Genomic DNA, 23,405 nt, shown 5'->3' with positions numbered 1-23,405 from the left:
TGCACCTGAGAGAATACAAGTTGGTATAATTGGATGTGGGACTTTAAAGAAAATGTTTTGAGGACAAAAAGTATTTCACTGGGTTGCTTGGTTTGTTCCTTTCTTGCTTATTTTGCATGGATGTGACTGACATGACTTCATTTTATTCAAGGCCAGTCTAAGCTCTTGCTACATTTTTTGCAGTGGCTGCTCAAAATTATGTCATATCTGGAAAACTGAGAGAAAAGCAGGGAGTTATAACAGACTGCTGCTTTTCTCCATATAAGATTAATGATTTTCAGAAAAGAAAACAGTGTTGAGAGAGGTCAAAAGGCAATGATGTTTAACAAAATTATACGAATGTGATATTGCACTTATCTGCATTTAAACTGGACAAATGATACAAAAGGACAAGGCCCACAGACATGCCTACCAAGTTAATTAATGATTTTCACAAATACTTTGCTTGAGAGCACAAAAGCAGAAGAGGCTACTCTTGATTTCTTATTTCCTCTCAGTATTAAACTGAGGAAATGCTGTGTGTTTGTGCAAGTGTGGCTCTCTGGGCTAACCTCCCATCCTTACCACAGTGGATGGCCTTTCTTGAGAAATTCAAAGCCATTTCACTATTACTTTCTTCTTTCATGTGGTCTGGAGAAACAGGGCTTCTGTATTATTTAAGATTCCATTTCTTTCCCTGGGATATTTTCCATAAATGGGAAGCATTATAGCCTTTTGAGGAGCAATATGCCTCAGTACCCTTTCTTCTCCTTTTGGGTGGAAAGGGTGGTATTTCTTCTTATTTTTGATTCCTCCTTTACTGGATGGGCAACACAGATGCCTCATCCAGTTCAGCTTGGCATCTCAAGTCTGAGCAGGAAAAAAATGGCCTGTGAAACAGCTTGCCCCCAATGGTTACTGAAACTACACAAGGTGAAAGAAGTCAGCTCCATTCATTGTACTACAATGACCTAACCAAGAGAAGCCACCCCAGATCAACTCTTATCAAGTAGTTCTGTTCAAATCAAATAGGATTTGATCTTTCAGTCGTCAGGTGATGCTGTTTGCTTTGCTTTGGCTGCCTTCACACCGACTGAAGAAATTGACAGTTGTTTTGAATGTTACATTGCTTACAAAAAGTCACCTTGAGTGGTCATCACTGGCAGGTTACTTATGGAAAGGAGTTATGACTGGAAAATCCTAGTAGGCCTTTCAGGCTATGGCCTGAATTTAAACACATCTTGACTAAGAAATACACTCAGTGGTATTTTTCTCTGTATTTTACTTCCTTCTCAGATTGTTACAGATTTACAGATAAGCAAAAGTTCTCTGCATGCGTGTTTGCAGATTTGCAAATCATTGATGTGGAAATAGGTGTCTTCTCATCGATAGTCAATATCAATGGTGTAAAATATGTTGAGAAAAGAAATCTGTGGACTTGTGTAGAATTGATCACAACTATGGAAAGAAACTGGCTGGCATCCCACATACCTTACTTCAGAGAAACCCCAGTTCAGCAAAGCACTTAAGTATGTTTTTCACTTTAATCAAAGGAAGTTAAACACATGCTTAAACTTAAACATGTGCTAAAAGCTTTGCTGGATCAGGTCCTAGCAAGGCCTAAGGCTGGTTGGGTCAGGAAGCTAACCAAGGTAACAAACCCCATCAAATTAAATGTAGCATCTTTCTCTGGGGATGGGGAAAGAATAGAGATTCTTTCCTTCTGATATGACATATAGTTTTGCGTACCAGCCATATACAGACGTGAGCATGTTATGAATCATTCAGATAAAAAACTGGGCTGTAAGTCAGTAAATGCATAAATATTAAATGCCAAAATAAAGAGACTATCTTCTGTATTTCAAAAAAACTTGTCAATTGCCAAAAAGAAGCATACACTGTGTGGTTGGGAGTAATTAGTCTCCATCTCCACAAATTACATTGTATGAGCCACTGCCAACATAAGCTTTCCATATTTTGAAATATTTTCTTCTCTCTAAATGAAACCACCCACTTTCTGAGTAATTCAGATTTTTTTAATCCCCTACAGATACATATGAGGCAGAAATAACCCTTGCCCCAAATGGAATATTAGCTCATGGAAAGAAAATCCAAGCTGTGATCTACATAAATTAATTACTTGATATAACAAGTAGTATCCGTCCTTGCCCAAACTTCACCTGTTTTTATGGACAAGGGTAGTTACTGCATTCTTCAAAATAATTAGTCTCACCTTCACTAAAAGGAAAAATGCACCTCAGATGAATAAAATAGATCATCCCCTAAGAGTGGGAAAAGCACACTATTAAAAAAACCCCTAGAAAGTGCTGTATGTAATTTCTAAGGGAAACAACTATGGGTTGTTATGGCCCATAGTCAGAGATCTCACTCCCTGTGTAAGAATCTAAGTGTAACTTCTTTGTTAGCTGTCTCTGTGTAGTTTGCTGCTCAACATTTCCATTTCATCCCCAAAACACTCTTTGGAGACATGTCTCTTTCTGCTTCAACGAGGCATGGAGGCTTTGACTGCCTGAGCAGAAATTTATTGTGGCTCCAGGTCACAATACACGTAGGTTTCCACTATGAAAATGACTGTGTGCGATGCAGTTATGCAATGATCCAACATAAAAGCATGAGAGGTGATAACTAATTGGATTTCTATTTGTTTGATTTTGGTTTTAATATCCACAGCTTCTTCATTCTGAAAGTATAACTTAATCTAAGGGTTCCTTAATCTTTAAATTCTTGAGGAAAAATACAGTAGCTGATATTTATAAAATGTGTTAAAAGTCAGAAAAACTAGCAGTTTTCTATTGCAGAAAATTTTTGTGCATCTAATGTGCATTTGAAATTGTACAGTAAAAGAATGATTCTTACACACATTATTTCTGAAGAAAAAACACTCATGATTTGTTACAAAAGTTGTACTCTAATAGGTGAAATCAGATTTATACCTTTTTAGCTTTTAATAGGAAAGTAATTGTTCCAGCACAAAGGTGATGTTCACTCTACATTTGTTTTCCTGAGACGATGTTTCTGTAGAAGGGGGATGTAGAGAATCTGTTACGAGGCAAATAAGCCAAGAAACTCAAGAATACTGCAAATCTTTGGCATTTCTTTTTTAATAGCAACTCAATCAAGAGCAAGCAATTCAGTGGATTAAGAAAGAAAGGCTTCCAGCATTTCTAGAAAGTGACTGTTACTTTGAATACAGGTATTGCCATCTTTTATGTTTTCTTTCAGTTTTAAATGTGTATGTTTTCCTCTTTTGTTTAATTCACCTTGGTAGTATTCTTAAAGTGGTTTTGACCATCTTTTGTTCTGTTTTCTTTATTGTAAAATTTTAGTGGCCTGCATAAAGCCAGTGACTTTTTTCACTCATCATTCCTTGACCATGAATAACATCCTATACTACACCATTACAGAGAGCAAGAATGGGATTTACTGTTTTCTAAATCTCTGTTCCTCAGAGATATCATGGTAGCAATGCATCTTTTGCTAGTCAGTATGTAAGCCATATAAGTAGAAGTTTTCCAAATCCATGAAATAAATTTGGAAAAAACCAGCAAGTCTTTTTTATTTCAATTATTGATTTTGTGTCATTGGGCCCACTGTCAGAGTTCCTTTAGCAAAGTTCTCTGTGGGATGCCATGGCATAGCTGGATGACTTACTGTTACAAACTTGCAGTGTTTTTCCAGATGTCCTTTCAGCAGATGTTCAGGAGATCTAGTGTGCTTTGTTGGAAGGACCTACCTCTCCATCCCTAAAGGCTGTGTCTAGATGCAGATGATTGTAGCATGTTTTAGGGGCCCAAAAAGAGAGGCAGCCTGGCAGTATGGTTCACAAAACTCATGTTTACTGATTGTAATGGCAGAGTGGTTACTGGCATATAGACTTCTACAGTTAAAAAATTAAAAATGTTTTTTTATTTTCAATAACCTGGAGACTGCACTTAAGTTCAAGGGGGAAAAGTGTGCAAACTGTGAGAGTGCTGAATTATACCTTTATTAACGGCCTGCTTTAACATATCTGGGCCTCATGAAACAATAACTTTGATTGTCTGCTGTAACAAACGATTTGATCAAGCAGAGTTTGACAATTGCATAAAACCAACTTCAAGCATGTACCTAATTTCAGTTGACTTCAGGAGTTCAAGATGCTTTCCTGAATCAGAATCAAGATAAATTCAGATGCTAAAAGGGAAACTTGTGTTTCAAGACCAAGACAGCCTAGCTCTAGAATTAAATCCTATTTATGTCCAATAGTGGGCACAAATAAAACTGAGCACTCGCTTGGTTGTAGGCTCAAGTGTAGGCTTCATCTTCCCTTCACATGTGACTTGGTTGGCTTGTACTTCTTTCTAACTTAACTAAGTTCTGACCAGTTCTTGAGGCCAGAACATCCTCACTGTCGTCATGTGGTTCTAAGATTTCCTTTCCTGAACTTTGTGAGGTTCACACTAACACAAAGTAGCATTGGAGAACTGTTCAGTACTATGAAATCCTCACAGAGCAGCCTGCTGGACATGAGAGTGCCAGCTGTCTTGTTACCATCTGCAAGTTCGATCAGTGTGATCAGTGCTGTGGCATTACTGCTGAAGATTGCTTACGTCGGGTACCAGAGCTGTAGTATCTGGTAGTGATACAGGGTTTCTGCAGTCTGGGAGAATAGTTCAATTTTAGTGAACAAAATGTTCAAGGGATTCTTGGCAGGGCTTGGGACTGCAGAGATATATGCAAAATCATCCTGAAAGAAGTAATTTTTACTGGTAAAGCTTGGTAATGCAAAGTAGGGCACTATCTGTAAAGCTGGTGAGCTGTGCAGTGGCAGTACTGGCATTTACATATGTGACAGCAGGTGAAGGCCGAAATAATACATAGCTGGACTCAGTGAACCTTGTGGGTCCCTTCCAAATCAGGATATTCTATAATTCCATTATTCTATGAAAAAAGCAGATTATGAAGTTCTCTGTAGCAATTTTTTTTAGATAGACAATTTTTTTAAATTGCCAATTCTGTGGACAAATCAACTGTTTTCTCTGATTAAAAGCTAAAATTAATTATTTTCTTGTCTCAACATTTATTTTTAGACTAGCTAAATTGATATCACAGGTAGAATGGAGCAAGAGTGGCATTAATTTCGTTATAGATAGTGACTACTCTCCCTGGATATGGAAGCAACGCCCAATTTCTCCCCCTCCTGAGGAGGATGACACTTCATTGACTATGAAGAAGTTCTATGTATCACTTGGCGAGGTAAAATAAACATGTTTAGCGGGTGTAACATCAAGATAGATTGAATGAATTGTGTAGAATTTTTGTAACTGAGGTCACGACCTAATGGGACAACTGACTCTTGAATAACCTAGTCTAGTGCAGGGGGGTTGGAAATAGATGATCTTCAAGGTCCCATTCAACCGAAACCATTTTCCGATTCTCTAAATAGCTTTTATATTCAAAGTTTTTTGTGCTATAGAAGAAGGTCGATGAGTTGTATGTAACCTAAACAGAAGCTCAGCTGATACAAGCATGCTCAGCTACTGTCATACAGCTCTCTGCACTGGGAACAATCCTTACAGAAATCTACACAAACAGACTGCACAAAATTCCTATGGACAGTAAGCTGTAGCTCTCAGAAATACTGCAATAAACAGAAAAATTTTAGTTGTTCTATGAAACTTCTTTTCATAGGCTACAGTTTCTCAGGTAAAGGATTGGTTTACATTAGCAAAACAAGATGATTCTATGAAAACTACAGATTCATCTATGCATCCTGTAGCTTCCAGTACAATTCAAGATACTCAGCATTTGCCTGGGCAGCATAAAAGAGACGAATCATTACCTGAAAAAGGTACCCATCTGGGTAAGTAACAAGGGTTCAACCCTGTGGTTTATGACGCAGCTCAGACTAGGTGGAAAGAAACGGCTTTCTAAGGAATTGTTGCTAACTCCACTTGTTACCTTCTGAGTATCACATGGTATCTGAGGCTTCAAACAGGCCATAGCTACAACATTAAGTGAAAGTTTGAGCTAGTTGCCAAGTAATTTCATGATAGTAGTAGCTTCTTCTCTTACACATTTCTGTCTCATAGAAATCAGTAAGTTTCAGTTGAGATGTTCTGGGTTTTTTGGGAGGAGAGGCATTCATATGTTTTGAAAGACTTTCTTGTCTGGATTCTTTGGGTATCTGATAGTGTATGACGTGTTTCAGCCATCTTCTTAGGATATTTGTGTTGGGCACTTAAAGGTCTTTTGCTTGCCAATTTGTATGAGTCTTGTAAAATGTAATCATTTGGAATCCTATCTATCTTCAAATGTATTTGAAATTGTTCATCAGGTTTCAAAGGTCTGGGAGAGAAAATACAGATGCACATATGGACATATACCTGATTGCACAGCCTTGCTTCTGCTTTTTACGCAGTAGCAAGGTGAAGACAACCCTCAGCTCATATGTTAGTAGCTTTCTCTCTCTCCATTCTCAGAGATATATCTCCCTCCCTAATTGTCTCAGGTTTTGTGAAATGATTCTCCATGTTTCCATTTCACAGACCTGTGTTGAGAAGCTATAATTTTTCTTTGTCAAGTGAAAACATTTGAAGTAGGTTAAAATTAATAAAAGATATTTTAAATCACACTGATTTTTATGTTAATATCAACACATTTTGCCATATGTAATTAGGAAATTATGTAAGTGCAGAGCAGGGGATCTCTAGGCCATGTTCCTAATCTGAGTGTCTGTGACAGTGGCCAGCACTAGTTAGACATGTCTTATTTTCAGAGGAAGTTGAAATGAATGTCTAAGTAATTAGACAAAGAAGCAGGTTACCTGTCTAAGAAATGCCACAAACAAGAGTTTCCTTTCCCCTTCAGGGACAGCATCTGCAAAAGCCGATGTTACCTGTGAGAGATCCAGAGAGGCTGAGGAGGGCTATTCTGTGGCCATTGCTGAACCTGCTTCCCACACACAGTTAAGAGTTTATCTAAACCCGAAGTGGGGCAGTGCAGCAAAAGAAGAAAATGAACAGGGAAGCACAACTTTTCAGGCACCAGAAAAATTCATACCAGCATCTGCTCAAATTGCCATGAAGGAACCCATTTCAGAACTGACCCACCAGCCAGCTGCTGACATTGAAAGTAACGTAAAGTTCCACAGAACAGCCTGAAGTGTTTACACACAAGTTAGCAAATAATGAATTTTCTCATGGTACTGCAGAGTCATTCTTTAACCAGAGTTCTTCTCCACTTACAGCTTTGGACTCCAAGGAAGACGTAAGAAAACAAGATCCTGAACAAGTAAGCTTAAGTTCAAGTTCTGAAAGTGGTGGGCCAGACAGCAGGGCTGCCTGGTGTATTAGTCACGGGACTTATGACACTGGCAACAGACATGAGTTTGAAAGATTCAAGAAGTTCATTAAAGGAACACTTGGGGAGAAATACTGGTGGCTCTGGATGGATATTGAAAGACTAAAGGCTCTTAAGAATGCTACAAGGCAACAAAGGTACTTCCCGTTATTTAACAGTTACTCCCATTGCTTTAATACTTGTAACCTGGATAGATCAATGTAGGTTTTGAGATTTCAGAATAAATTGTAATGTCTGAATAAACAGACACAATTAAATGTGTGTCCTGACAAGGTTTGGGATGACTCTGCTGAAGCTGATAAAACTCTTTTTGCAGAGTCATGTTTGCAAAGCTTACATGAAATCAGTGTCATCATATTATTAAGGCTGTGTTAGAAAGAGATTTGGAAAACAGATGGCAACAGAAAGAAAATAAAGAATAAAAAAAATTAAATTCACAAGTAGGACATCAGTATGGCAAACTGCTTTAATGAAAGATCCTGCTGGATTCAGACAGTCTGTTCTACAGCACTGTACATTTTGTCTTATACACAACCTGTCTCTAGTTTGTGGAAAAGTTATTTTGGTTTCTGCCACTTGCAACTAAAAACATGTTGCATGGCAACAGTTTAAGCAGTAGGATGAACTGTAGTTGGTTCTGTACAGCATTTGATGCATGCTTATGTAACTATTTTTGTTGACTGCAGGCAACTCAGTAAGATGAAAAAACTGTACCTGCTGAGCAGTGGAGACTATTTCCTCAGTTCAGAAGTGTTACTCAGACTTGAACTACTGCATGGAGATCAGTGGAATATAATGCATTTAAGACGGATTCAGCCTGAAGTAGTGAAACCGCTACTTCTTTACTGGTATGAAAAAATGGATGTAAAATAAAATTCTATTGTTTAATAAATCCCCATTTTCTTTGATAAGCCTATTATTTCATGTCACTTATCCCATTGCAATTATTAAAAGCAATGTCATTTTAAGTACTGGTACATGAATTTTTAGTTGAGCCTAAACTACACTGCAATCTGCTGAGAAGCCGGATAGATCTGCCTTAATGAGCCCTTGTTGTTTTTCTACCAGAGCACCTGAGCTGCTTTGTGATTCTCTGCCTTGGATAGTATTTAACTAAACTTTAGTCTTCAGGATAGGAAAACCCCTCCAGGCACAGGAGATTAATTCTGTCCTAACCTGTTCCCCATACTGCTCTTCCCAAGTTCTGAGGATGCTCTGTGTGTATGTCTTTGTGGGATTTGACCCTGAGACTGTACTGTTCAATGCCTGCCATATAAAATGACTTTTACGTATTAACAGCTTAAGTGAGGATATAAAATCTAACCTATTTCCAAAATATGGGTTAAATTTTGAAGGTGTCCTCTCCTCCTCAAGGAGGTTCAACAAATTGCAGGCATAAACAAATACCTGCAGTTGTGAACTTTGCTGTGGATTCTCACATGACTTGGGGTCTCTGGCCTGTGGCCTGCAATCCTTTCCTATGCTTTGCTGCAGGATGGATGTGGCATACCTTCCTGCAGACTGATAGAAAGGCAACTGTGTAATGGTGCAGAATTTGCAACCTAAGTTTGCTTAACATGTAGTTTAGTTTTAGATTTGGAAGCACACAATATCTAAACATATCTTTGATGTGAACTGATTTTTAATTCTAGGTGCATATAGCACCATATCTTGGTACAGTAAACAACATCGCTGGGAAAAAAAAAAAAAAGAAGCCAAATAGCCCAGTGTTTCATTATTTTGGAAAGTTCTACTTACTAGGTTTTTCTCCCTAGGGGTCCCAGATTTTGTGTCACTCATTCAACAGCAGTAGATGCTGCCAGTGCAAAACTGAAGTTCTGGCACACATGTCAAGAGAGACCAAGAGTGGACATTGATCCTTTCCCACAAATAGTATCATTGCTACCACTGACCCAAAAGTCTGGCACACCACCTTCCCTTCTTCAGGTAAGTAGTATCACAACATTGAAAACAAAGCTTTGTCCCATCAAAAATAATGACAAAACTCCTTGAATTCAATGGAACAAGAATAAGGTACTTGGTTTTTTAGGAAATCAAGATTTAGCCAGCTGGTATATTGAAGATGGTTATGTATAAAAATGCAATAAAATTTCATTCTACTTCATGCAACAAGTTGCTATAAATTGAGTCAAATTATCTTAGTTACACCCTGGCTATTAGCTAAGTCCTTTGGATAGATATTTTAGCTGGAAGTTCTCAGAACTGCAAAATTAAGTCCCTAGCAATGCGGCTTCTGCCACTCAGCCTTGTTTTAATCCAGAGTAATTCTTACAACTTCACTGCAGTTAACCTAGATCTATTCTTCATGTCTGTAAAAAAAGCAGAATTCTGCTCATTTTCTATCACTACAGTCCTTCAATCAGCTACCCATGGTGTTGGCTTTCTGCAGAGGACCATGAGACACTCAACAGACCTTTTCACAGTTTGTAGGTTGCAGGTGGCCAGTTCAGTTTTGGCTCTTTTCCTTCTTGAAAGCCTGAATGTGAGCGGTAACTGCAATAAAAGCTATAGGTTTTCAGCAATACAGTGTTCAGCCTCAGGAAACATGGTACTTGGAGAATGTGGATTAAAACTGTGGTTTCCTTATCAAGAACTGTATAGGCTATGCCACAGATTTGTCAGCACACACTTCTGTTACTTTAAGTTGGATAGTTTGGGGCTACAGTTACTTCCTTTGAAATCTAATTCATGGAGGCAATGGAAGAAAACAGTGGGAGAGATTTCCTGTTTAGAAGAAGCTGGGTTCAGAAGCCAGGTTCCTGTTGATCATGGCAGGAATGGGAGCAAGAAGCGCCTGTGTCTTACAGTGACCAGTTCACAAGGTGTGCTAATGACCCAGGACTAGCTGTAAATCAGGCAGACAGAAACATGCAGGTTTTCCAGCCCCTGTTGAATTTGACAAAAATTATGACCTGGTACCATGAACATCACAGAGTCAGCTGATGGCCCATTTCTTGCTCTTATTTTTTTTCCCCAGAAGAAATTTGCACTTTTGAATCTTCCAGCTACACTGTGCTTGCAAGAGCTTAGAAAGGGCAGCAGCTCTGGGTGAATTTCTGAGGGCACTCTTAATGCAATTGGCATCTCCAAAAAGTCATAGCATGATTTTGTCAAAATAATCAGTGATGGTGTGGCAGAATGACCCCTTTCTCTCCCAGTCTGAGTGATTGTATCTATCTTACAGTGAGCTGATGTAAAATAATCTTCCTAAAGTTTCACAAAACATTCACATCCTCTTCACCTGACATCCTCTGTAGTTCTGTACAATGTACTTGTAACATATTTCCACCTGTTAAAAATGTATTTTTTAAGATGTAGTGGTTATTAAGATATGCTGAAAAATCTTGAAAAATATTCAGAGATTTTTGCAGCTTGCCATTTTACATATTGTGATTGTCAAGGAAGAATAGTCCTGAAAACCCTTGACTGTTTTTGAGCAGTTAATGAGAGCACATTAAGAAAACAAAAAGGTGGAAAAATAATCAGAATTGCCTTATTTTTCTGTAATGTCTTTTAGAAAAGTAGAACTAACTCACCAACAACTATTAAAACTAGCTAAACCAAATTTCTCTTTGAAGAGTTCATCAAGATTACCACCTACTCTCACAGGAACTCAGATTCTCCAAAGGGATGATATTTCTAGCAATAGAATGTGGTAAGTACTAAGTCCCTTGTGTATCTTTCTGCACACCAATATACCTCAAATATTTATGAAAGTATTTTTGATTCTACTGTTTTCATGAATACTTTTCTTTAATACAATTATCTGCTTAGTGAAGCACAGTTATGGTACAGATTGTTTGCATGGAGAATTCCTTCCTAGCTGATTCGTTTCTCCCTTGTTTATGCCACAACACAAAGGGGTTTATTTCCCCAAATACAAGTGTTTTGTCTTATATAATAGTCGATATTCTATACATTCATATTCTTTAAACCTGTCTGAAATGCTAACCCTCAAAGTCTTGCTATGCCAGTGATTTCCACAGGGCTGTATGTAAAAGGTATTCCTCTACATTTTTTTTTCATTATAAGTTTGAGCTCCATGTACTTTTTCCTCTACTATTCACTATGTCATTACACCACTTTTCTGCCCCTTCTTATTTTTTCATTCTATAAGCAGCCCTAGATTTTTCTTAAATATGTATTAAAATTTTTTTGTTTGTGATCCAGGCCAACATCAGTGGGCACAGACATGATTCATAGCTTAGCTCTGGATGGGACCAAAGACTCAAAATACCAGGGTCATAGAAAGTACACCTATGCTGAGCTGCTCCATGTAAGTACTGCTTGAAAATACTAGTTGTCTTGAATTGTGGGTTAAAACATTTTATTCTGCAGTATGAAGTAGTCAATAATATGGGGAAATTGGTTTCATTTTATCAATGTCAAATCTTTATGCAGAGGTATAATTAGAATGTCTGCATTTTCTCTGTTGTATCTGTCACCTATTTGACAGGAAATCATGGCACACACAGATGTTTATTTTCACTAGAAAGTGTTGATCTTCTCCATAGTGACCATGTGTTCAGTAGGCTATTAGGGAAAACTCTCTGGATAAATGCTTCAGTGGAGTCATTGCCTAGGGAATTATACTAGACTTACAGTGAAAACTGAATCTGCCTTAGAAAGTCATTAAAATCATAACATTCATAAGAGGAAAATGTTTCATTTGTACAATCCCTCTTTATTGCTTGTGTACTTCATTTTTTTCTTTATTGAATTATTGCCTGCTAAGCAGGTCTTCAGCGGAGCAGACCTCAGGAGAGACAGGCTTCACAGATGAGCCTTTTCTCAACAACTGCTAAAATGCTGACAAATCAAACATCTGAGATGTCAACATCTGGCAATCTAAAATTTATCCAAAACCTTTCTCATTTGTGGAATGGTCTCAAAACAGCCTGCTGTTTCATGGAGGTATTGATACCCACAGGCTTACAGCTAAAAGAAAAAAAGTTAAAGAATCTGAGCCCACTCACGTGCACAGGGTTTGCTGAGCAGTTGAGTACATGCTTGTTTGTTTTGTTCTTCAAAATCACGCTTTGTTTATTACTTCACTGCAATCATTTCACTTTGTTATTTTTGACAGAAAAAAATGTTAGTCTTTGCAATTAGGGGACATTTGCAGTTGGGAATGTATATTCAGCAGAACTTCACACTATGAAGTATTAGTTTTTATACATCATCATACGCAGTTTTCCTCTTACTGATGGAGGAAAATACCATAAATTTACAGTGGTTAGACTGGTACCTACAGTAAAGACCCCACAATTTGCCATTACAAATATGATGCAAAGAGGAATGCAGGGATTCATAGTTTAACTTCATACTGGGGAGGGAGATCTTCCTACTCTGCTTCAAAAAGGGCTTCCTCCGGCCTTTCTCCATCCCTGTTACTATTTGGAAAGAAGCCGATCGCCAGCCATCACACTCATCTGCTTCCACTTCTACTATCAGAGACAGCAAGTCAGCCATAATTTCTCTCTTGTGATCACCAGAAGTTAATTTACTACTTACAGAAGCCTCTTCTGGCTTCTCTGTGAGCATTGACAAAATGGGTGTATTCTTCCTCACATGCTTTAGGAGCTAGCCATGGTAACAAGCATGGATTTCTGGCTCCCTGAATTGCTCATGATTTTGTTGCTCATGTCAGTGGTGTAACTCCAGAAGATGTATCTTTTGTTCCATGATAGTTAAATGCTTTGAATCTTGACCAAATAACCACCTCTTAACTTCTCTTAATTCAAAACACAGTAGCCTGAGCTGAGACTCTTGACAGCTAACTGATGTTGTTGAGTATCACTGGAATTCCCCAGAGCTAAAGACTTAATGACAGAATTAAGGCCAGGTTTGTCTTTTTGTTTTAATATTGAGGAACCACCTAAGGGATGCTGTGATCACTTAGCTACTCTGCATGTCTTCAGTCATCAGATTTATTCCATTGGATGTGAATATTTAGTGGGAAAATGGTCAATTGCATACGTAGTAGAAAATGGAGGCTACTTCCTTGGGATGAAGATACTAATTGAACACACTTCATGGCCTTCCATTGCAATGTAGACATTTGAAAATAATGAAAGCCTGTTATTCCTTGCTGTATAACTATGTTTTATTTGTCCAGGGGGAAAGTGCTGCTGGCAGTGTTGTCTTTGGGGGATCAGGAATTGAAAGCATGCTGCAGTCTCTTTATTTGGAGAACAGAGCAGGCTACTACTTCACAAAATTCTGTGAGAAGTCAGGGAATAAGGTATGAATATTTTCCTACTCTGTGATAATTTAGTCCACAATTGACTGAATGCCAAGTTATAGAGAGCAGCCAGACTGAAAAAGAAAAAAGAAATGGAGAAAGAAAGATTGATGACTGGATGAATTATTACTTGTGAGACTCCAATCCCTCAACAACAATAAACTGTTCATGTATATATGCAAACTAATGACAGGTCTTAACCAAACTGTCAGATTCTTACTGTCTCAAACCTATTGGAATTCTTATTGTACCATCAGGGATAAAAAAAAAAAGACTAATAATTTTTAAAAACTAACCTTTAACTTGGCAGAAAAAAATGAGGTCTTAACCCGCAAAAACCATTTTCTAAAAAAATGGAAAATCTGCTGTGCTATTACTCATAATAATCTGATTTCTTCTTACTTTTTGGGTTAGTGATGTCCAAAATCTCCAGTATTTTAAAAACGTTCTTATGCTTCCATGAATCTCCTTGGATTTCTGAGAAACATAACACTATTTCTTCTATGTAGTCAGCAGGTCTATCATTCATTGCTGGGTGTAAATTGAGGATTGGATTGGAACAAGTTATGAATATTGAGTTAGTGCTTAGTGGCTTTGCAGAAAAATTGAGTCTTTAGGGGAGATTTGAATGCAATCAAGATGGACATCTGTTTCATCACTAGTACAACCCAGAATCCAGCAGCAGTAGCTAGAAATGCCTCTGGCTTCTAGAAGGCAAGATCCAGTGTTTCTAAAGCTGAATACCTTCAGCTAAAATGTTAAATGTGTATAGATAGAAATCTAAATAAACTTATTTTTTCATTGGAGATAGGCAACCACCCACGTGTCTCTAGCCTTTCCAGGTGCCAGACTCCTTTCAAAATGATTTCCTTAAAGTTTTCTCTTCAGCTGTGAGGCCTATTTCACTCATGTTCCAGGTCCGGAAGGCTACGGTTTGTGGAACAAAGTTCCTTACCCCTACCTTTTCAGAATGCATTCTTTATTGGTTAGTGATGGGGATTTCAGGGTATTTTTAGGGTCTGAACCCCATAAACACATGATTAAAACAGAGGACTTGGGGAAAGATCTAGACTTCTTCTGAAAGATCTTTTGCTGTTTGTTTGCATTTATGAGATGAGGCCAAGACTCTGGGTCTCAGAAATGCATGTAATAAAAATGTAATGATAGTCCCAGTAACATATGTCAAGTACACGGTATTTAATTGTTTTGGTTATTGCTGCAAAATGCTATTTTATTGTGGCACAAACTTTGCATGTCCATTATCAGCATCTCTTCTTTAGCCCTGGCTTTATGCCACTGAAATGTGGTTACTCTTCAAATGTTAACTATAATGTTAACGATTTTAACGGCCAATTATGCATAAAGGATACAATAAAAGATAGAGTATCACTGTGACAATGCTATTAAATATGTTGTCCTTCTGCCAGTATGCAACAGAAGATTAAATCCATCTTAAATTGAGCTTGATTTATGATGACTCCAAGGAGCTAAATAATTACTTGCATTGGAAAGTCAGCTTTATAAAAAGTTGTGATATTTGGGTAGCAATAACTTACAATATTTTTCATCTCTAGTTGTGGAAGAACAGTGTGTACTTTTGGTTCGACCTACAGGCTTATCATCAGCTTTTTTACCAAGAAACCCTTCAACATTTTCAAATATGCAAGCAAGCTCAAGTAAGTTGTAAATAATGTGTTTTTCCTTCAAAAATACGTATGTTCATTCCCTTCACAAATGCAGTTGTTCAGTGTAAAGACTGAAAAGAAGATAGAAAATAGAAAAGTTTCCAAATCTTGACAACCCACACTAAAGTAAATCTGTGTTGTGGACAATGAAAGAAGCTCTTTGGATTGTTTCCATGGAATTTCTTGATTCAAACGTTAAACGTGCATAGTTTGATTTCCAGGCTCTGCAGCCTGTTCCCAGTTTTATCTATTATATTCAGTTTACCTAAACTCCCCTTTGCTACACTGCGTCATACTTGGAAACCGTCTGCTTAGTGTTAACATCAGAGATAGTATTTTTTCTAAACCCTCTAATTATCCTGTACCTTTCCTTCCATCTCTTGTGGGGGTTAGAATTGCAGATCTCATAGTACAGACCTCAGATAATGCCCTCAGTAATGAAAATTGATCTTTGTCAGCCCTGTTTAATTTTTATGATTGTCAGGGCATCATTATTATCTTTACCATGATTGTCATTCCCCTAAATAGATCTTTAGACCCTGATTTAATGTTAAGTGGAACTGATATTTTCAATAAAAGAGTATTATAACTGAGCATGCACTTAGCCCACGGTGGTGCTGATGGCAGAGTAGACTGATTCCATCAGGGAAAGAAACTGCAACAGTGTGATATTATTAGAAGAACTCTGAGGAACTTCTAAAATCACTTTGTGAAACTTTGGTCTGATTTTCCTCTCTAAATCGTGTGTAGGAGTATATCCTATCCGCATATTTCAATATATACTGTAACAGAGCAAAGCTACTTCACATGTTATTGGAACAAATATCTGTAGAGAGCTGGTGAGAATAATATCTTTATATGACATGTTACTGAGCATCTGGACATCCTTGAATTTGTCTTCTTTTCCTTCTTGGAGGTTTTATTGGGCAAATGACAGAATTTTGCGTATTTGTCCAGAATTCTCATCTGAATCAGTGTTATTTGTACAGAATCTCCAAGCAGAGGCCAGGGCATGGATTCCTCCCTCTCTCCTGTCTCGTACTGGATAAACTGAACTGCTACCCTATTTAGTTGTTTTCCCCTCCAGCTCTTTTTATAGCCTGAGGCTGTGGGCAACTGAATGTCTCCTTAAATCTGTCTCCTGCATCTGCCCAGGCCTATGTGTAGCTGGGGACCTCCTCACAGCAGATATGCAAGCTGATCATATCTAGTCTGTGCCACCATTTTCCTATGTGTTTTATTGCAGGCCAAAGCTTAGCTTATGGTCCCTGATTGTTTTCATTTTGGTTTCATTTCACACCAGTTTACATTCTTCTTTGCAGTAGTTGCATGGCTGAAAATTTAAGGCCCAGGTCTTTTCTACTGATCTTATTTCCAGCGCTGGCCTGGTGGTGACAGCAGAACATCATACAATCAGTGTTACCAGGCAATTGCAGACAGGACATACACATAGCCATTAAAATAAATACATCAAAACAAAATTTGTGAAACTGTTCCATTAGCATAACTAACAGCTGAAATGTAACATAACAAATCAACACATGTGCTGCAACATTTGGTATCATTCTCAAGCTTTCCTTTTAAGGCTGCAGAAAAATTATACTTGTTTTCATTGGAACACCGTAAAGAGTCAAGCTGCAACCAATCTACAGAGTCTGCTTACGGAAGGGATGCCTTCCCAAATTCTCCACTCACCTTTGGCATAAGAAGACAGCCACTCCAAATACTCCTAAGAGAATGCGAATCAGATTCGCACGACACATTGTCATATATATTTTACTATTTATTACAGAAAGAGACCTACAGAGACAGAGTATTCCATATGCGTGCTGCCTGCTTCCTGTTAGAAACAAGAACAAACCTTGATTGCTGTGTATCTGCTACTCATTGTTTCATTTGTTAGGCATTGTTATCTCAGCTTTATAATAGATAGAGTAATAAAATGCTTTCCAAGGTATATATACATTCACCTGGGGAAAGAAAGTACAGTGAGAATGAAATCTGATGGATAAGAATAATGACAAGTACTGGTAATCATCCAGGAATGCACATGGTTATTCACTGTAAACATAAGCACAGGAGTGTAAAAATTTAAAAATGAAACCAATAAAGAAATATTGGGTTTTAATTTAAAAAAAGCTATTTAGAATTAGAAAGTTTAAAATAGTTATGGGAAATACAAAATTTTAATGCTATAATCAATTTAGATAAAGGGTGTCCTCATTATTGTGAACTTGTAGGGTCAGATACAAGATTTATGTTAGTGGGAAGTGATGATGGAAGTTAAGGCAGTTTAGCCTCTCTAACACCAGCCAGTGCATTGCATTCTTCCATCATATGATTTTGCCAAGCAGCTGCACAAGCCCCTCATTTAGATCAGAGCAATATCCATTCCTTTGGGCAGCAGTACAAAGCACTTGGACTTAAATCTTTCTTGCATTTCTTGCTTCACTCCAGTCATTCTGAAGTTGCTTATCAAAGCCTTCTCGTCTGGGGATGAATTCACACCAGAACCCAAGGCCTATGCAACCCCTGATTTGGAAAGTCATAAATGAGGCCAAAGTCTTAATCTGAATTTTCTAAGCATTTTGTATAATGAGGTTTGTAATTGTAAGTAATTCCAATTGTTGTAAGTAATTCCAATTTGCAAACTGACCAAATTTGCAGATAAGGTTTTGGGTTCAATCCGTCACATATTTATAGGAGCATTTATAGCTGGCAGGTAGAAAAATTCTTGTGTTTTTCAATAGGAACAAAACAATGAATCAACAAAGTTTAATATGCCCTTGATGTCATATGCTTCAGATTTTTGTATGAATTTGTTAACCTGTAAGTTCATTTAATGTAATTTTTCCTGTTGATCCCTTAGGAGATTGACCAATATAACAGTTTCAATATTCCATTGAGATTGAGAAAACCTCAAGAATTCCATGACATGGGAGTATAAAAGGCTATGATTATTGCTTTTTATAAAACGTGTCTTGCAAACTGCATTGCCCAGTGTTGAAGGCTGTGAACAGACACTTTTCCTCTTTTTTGGCATGTCTTCTCAGTTGGTTTTCCTGCAGTCCTTGCCATTGAATCTGTGCAGATCTACAGATGCACCTCAACTCTGTGCAATGGACACAGGCATGAAAACTACTTCTAATTTCTCTCCTATCTGCAAGTGTATGTATTTACTTACTTGGTCAAGTCCCATAGCAATGGATTCTTACAAGAATTCAAGTAAAAAGATGCCAATTCCTCAGACACTGTAAATGTGCATCCTTCAAAGGAAGAGGCCATAATGATTACACCACCAAGGGTCTGGTTCTTTGAGTTTGGAAAAGTGTGTTCCTCTAGCTAGCTTAACCACCTCTAAAGTTTTGCTTCATGTGTATTGCCAGCCTGACTATTGGTTCTGGAGAAAAATACCTGTCTTTACTATGTTCTGGTTTTGCATGTGAAATTATACAGAACTGGGGAGAGTTCTGCAGGTAGAGCAGCCTGCAAAGGCAGTCCCTAATGTGGCAATATATTACAACATTGTTCGTGTGAGCAGATTGTCAATAGCTTTTGGTCAACACTTCTTAGTCTGGGCAATTTCTGACTTGGTAGACTGGTATTTTTTGCCAGCTCTAAAGAAGAGTAGCAAATATACTCAAGTTAACCTATTTCATACAAAATCATAGGGGAAAGGAATTCCACCCAAGAAACTAGTGGTGTGTTTGTTTTTATTTTATTCTTAAAACTATGTTCAAATGATCACTCATTTAAGGAACTATTTTAATTTGTGCTAAAATGTTGAGGACTTCTTTTTGAAGCTTTTTACTAATTTACAGATCCCTTCTGTTATAAGTCATAACAGGTAGAGCAATGTAGTCCTAATGACAACTGAAATGGTTAAGCCCTTTTTAAAAAGGCTATTTTTAAAGATACCACGTCTTTGTATCATTGGAATTGTCCCTTCTAATTTGGCTAATTTTGTACATTAAATGTTTTGGATCAGATTTAACATGATTTAACTGAAACTTTCCTAGTGATAGGGCTCTTCAAAATAACTTTCAACTTTTGAAATCACTGCAAATATAATTAAAGTTGGTAAATTTAAATGTACCTAGGGATTTTATGAGAAGGGTTTAATTTAGGATAATGTGGTCTTGTTTTCGGCTAGGACTCTTCCTATGGATGTCCTCTTTCTCTTACACCTTGCACCTGCGGATCATTGTTGCACTGATAATGTGGGCCACAGAAGGCACAAACCATCTTTGTTTTCAGTGAAAATGTAGAAAGTGGAAAGAGTGTAGAATCCTGCATACACAATAAATACAGTAATCATAACGAGCTAACTGGGGGATGGATGTCAGCCATCATAGCCCTATATTCCTCATGACCTAATAGCAGGAGAATCTAAATTCAAATTGTAAAGGTCCAAAGTAATGGGGATATACTCTATTACTGTTGCTGTTTGAAAGAGAGAGTCTAATAAATCAACATTAATTTAAAACAAACAGAAACATAGTTATTTAATGTACTCATTCTCCCCTTGTGCTTGAAATCTAAGCACACCAGTGTTTTATTACTGCTTGAACACAGATGAAATGTATTATTTTCTTCTCTTCTGTTGCTTTGTATATCTGTTAGTTACAGCTGGACTTCAGCAACATAGGGAAATGAGAATTATCAGAATCCTGAATTCTTCATTGTCAAACCTGGGTGATAATAAATATTGAAAATGGACTTGTCAGTGCTATCCTAGAGAGAAATTCTGATTTATGCGACTAATCTTGTCCCTGACTGTATGTTTGAAATATAGTTAGACTTTAACAATATGAAGAAGAGAAAATATTTCTATGAAATATATTTTGGCAGCATCTTTTTTTGCTTGAGTTCCTAGCTGCAGTCAGAATCATGAAGTTTTAGAAAGCTATTCTGGAATATCCTTTTCCAAGATATTCCTGGAAAAAAAAGTGTTTTACTCTGAGTTTTTGATGTTCATTTTCATAGCATAGCTTATGAAACATTTAGAAGACAAGAATTTTATGTAGGGGACTGTACGAAAAAAAATTGAAATAAATAAAAACATTCCTCTGTGCTTCAAGAACGAGCTGTTAGGGAGAAGGAAATATCCTCCAGGTTTAGCTTTCTGCTCCTTGTACATGTTGAATGGCAAAACTCTGTGCTTCAGATAAGAAGCATATTGTAACTGTTGCTTTGGTAAGGGCTTAGACCTTAGTTGTGCAGTTGTATCTCCTACACAGATCCTGTACTATGATGAGTCTCACCATTGTCAAAAAACTATGCAAGAGAACCTCCTCACAGAATGAAATCATATAATATTCCATTAATTTTAAGTTCAAATTTACAAATTACATCTCTTAGAAGAAGTAAGAGATGGCTCAGCACATATTCTGCAAAACAACAGTGTGACTTCATGAAGAGCGCAGATGCTGTAATAATTGTGGTTATCTGAATCTAAGTATCAGCCAAATATATCCAAGTGAAAATTGCATTAAGCATTACTTTGTGGTCTAACCATTTTAACAAGTAAGAGTAAAAATGGCAGGGGGATCCATTATGTCAATAACTGAGTTTTGGACACAGTAATAATAATAGTAAAAATAAGGTAACTGTAATTAGATATATGTATTAGAAATTAGAAATATGTATTAATTCTCTCCTTCAAGGGTCTGTAACCATTGAAATGGATGATGGCTAAGAAACAGTTTTCTTCTGTTTTACTGTAGTTCCTTTATGCAACTTACATTGCTCCATCTGCCAGTATGGACATTGAACTTCATCAGAATAAGAAAAATATGATTTATCAGAAAATCGACCCAGCTTTTGAGGACCTTTTTGACCCAGCAGAAGAACATATCCTCACTATTCTGCTGGAACCATGGATGAAAATGGTGGAAGCAGACAAATACACTTACAGAAAGGTAATATCTGGATGACAACATGAAAAATTCTTATTTTAGGGAAGAAAATCACAAGAGCATTCATGTGCAACCCTGTTGTATTTATACTCAGGAAGGGAGAAGTATTACAAGATGTTTTACTTACTCACTCCTTTCTATCCTGATATGTGGAAATAGGCTGAGCTTCTTGTGGAGAGCAGACTTCTCATCTGAAAGGAAGGTGTGTGCTTCATAGACTTCTTGGCCTGTGAATTAGGGAGGAATGCATCTTGCTATGGTAAAACTTCTCTTTGCACTCAGGAAGTTTCATGTTTCTGCAATTGTACCATTGATCAGAAGTAATTTTTTATGATGGGTTGCCCACAAACACTATATATTTTTAATGATAAGCACATAGTAAGGTGGTTTTCTAGAGTGTCAGTGCAGTGATAGTAGGCATTTCTGGTGTTTAGAATTTAAGTGCAGTTACTGCTTAGCATAGAGGAAATGTGATATGGTGATCCATGTATTTGCCCCAAACACTTTTTAGAATGCTGCTCTAAATAAGTGGCTCAGAAGTGTACTCAGTTCTAATCCCAGAATGCTCTGAAAGCTTGAATTGAGCATTCTCATGGAGGTCAGAGGAGATGGCTGCAATCCTGACTGTACCTTTGACAAATAAGAACAAGAAATGGTGATGACAGTGGTGGATGCTGTGGCTCTCTGTTCTTTGCAAACTTACCTACAAGTTGCTATCTGTAGGTCAAACTCCTTCTGGGTGCCATAATACGAGAAAGATGTAAAGCTATTGGAAGATGTCCTGAGGAGGGCTGTGAAGAGGATGAAGGGTTTTGTGGAGAAGCCTACAAGGCCTAAGGTCACTTGTTCAGCCTGGAAAGGAAGAGACTGAGGGGAGACAAAGTGGTCTACAGGCACCAATCTCTTCTCTGTGGTGCTCAGTGGCAGGACCCAAAGGAATGTCCTGAAGTTGTGTTAGGGGAGGTGTAGGTTGGATATTAGGAGAAGTTTATTCACCCAGAGGGTGTCTGTGCACTGGAACAGCTCCCCAGGCCAAGTGCCAAGCCTGACAGAGTTCAAGAAGTGCTTGGACAATGCTCTCGGGCACATGGTGTGACTCTTGCGGATGATGCTGTGCCAGGAGTTGGACTCAATGATCCTTGTAGGTCCCGTCTAACTCAGGATACTCTGTGATTCTATGATTCTAATTTCAAGTCTTTAACATCTCTCTCGGATATGGAAGGACAAACTTACAGTGGGGAATCAGGAGTTAGCAGGCAGGAAGTTAGTTCTTTTTCCTGTTTTTCTTTGCTATGACCCTAATTAGATGAAACATCTCCAATTTATAGGAAATATCTTCACTTACTGCTGATACTTCTGTCAGCTTGTAATAACATGCCCCCATTTCCCCCTGCAAAATATTTTGAAATCCTTTTGCAGAAGTTTTGTAGTACAGTATATTTTTTGTTCTATATCATGCATGCATGTAAGAACAACTGGATAAATAGATACCTAAAAGCAAAGTTGAGAATGGTCTTCTAAGCCTGTTAGGTGGTAGCCAGTATTAAACATTTAAGAATGGAGTATAAGAACAGAAAAGAAACATATAGCCATATTCAGCGCTTTGCAACCAGGGAAGTTCAAGGATCAGAGATCTTACCCACATTTTTGATTTCAATAGTCTTTGATGAGGTTTTTTTCCCCCACGGGTTTCTGTAAACTGTATCTTGAGTGATACATCTTCAGCCTCACTGTAGAAGTGGGTTTCATGGTTTAGTCATGCAATAGGAGAAAAAAATGCGTATCTTGATTTGTTTGCAAACCCCTCCTTGATAATTTCACCTGGTGCCCTAGTTTTGTAAGTCATAAGGAACAAGTGAACAATTGTTATCCTATCTCAATGTCCTATTCTCAATGTTGTTATGTTTTTACAAGTTTCTATTGTATCCTACTTCAATTAGATCTCCTTGAAACTCAAGAATCCTAGACACTTTGACCTCTCCTCCTACAGAGGAGTTCCATACCTTTGTTGCACTACTCCCCCCATCTGTATGTGTTATTTTACATTCTTTTGATGAGATGCAAGCAGTACTCAAGGTCTGGATGCACTAAGGATTATCCAGTGGCAGAACCGTGTTTTCTGTTGTGCTCTTTGTTCCGTTCCTAGTTGTTCATTCTAATTGCCTTTTGACTCCTGGTGAACTTTGAGTGGATGTG

The 23,405-nt window shown here is 37.7% G+C and overlaps 1 protein-coding gene across 1 annotated transcript in view; it reads left to right on the top strand.

Moving 5' to 3' along the window:
• The window catches only part of RGS22 (regulator of G protein signaling 22), a 61,067-nt gene that overhangs the window by 13,655 nt on the left and 24,007 nt on the right, over positions 1 to 23,405 (top strand). Inside the window, exons 5-16 of the mRNA XM_032130274.1 lie at positions 3,108 to 3,193; positions 5,070 to 5,235; positions 5,671 to 5,842; positions 6,850 to 7,113; positions 7,229 to 7,478; positions 8,028 to 8,189; positions 9,117 to 9,288; positions 10,941 to 11,017; positions 11,533 to 11,638; positions 13,481 to 13,606; positions 15,181 to 15,282; positions 21,018 to 21,212. Of these exons, the coding sequence (XP_031986165.1) occupies positions 3,108 to 3,193; positions 5,070 to 5,235; positions 5,671 to 5,842; positions 6,850 to 7,113; positions 7,229 to 7,478; positions 8,028 to 8,189; positions 9,117 to 9,288; positions 10,941 to 11,017; positions 11,533 to 11,638; positions 13,481 to 13,606; positions 15,181 to 15,282; positions 21,018 to 21,212 (1,878 nt within the window). The remainder of the gene's footprint in view (positions 1 to 3,107; positions 3,194 to 5,069; positions 5,236 to 5,670; positions 5,843 to 6,849; positions 7,114 to 7,228; positions 7,479 to 8,027; positions 8,190 to 9,116; positions 9,289 to 10,940; positions 11,018 to 11,532; positions 11,639 to 13,480; positions 13,607 to 15,180; positions 15,283 to 21,017; positions 21,213 to 23,405) is intronic.

Source organism: Corvus moneduloides, chromosome 1, assembly GCF_009650955.1.
Source record: "Corvus moneduloides isolate bCorMon1 chromosome 1, bCorMon1.pri, whole genome shotgun sequence".
Classification (NCBI taxonomy): domain Eukaryota; kingdom Metazoa; phylum Chordata; class Aves; order Passeriformes; family Corvidae; genus Corvus; species Corvus moneduloides.
This window is presented reverse-complemented; position numbering and strand designations above follow the sequence as displayed.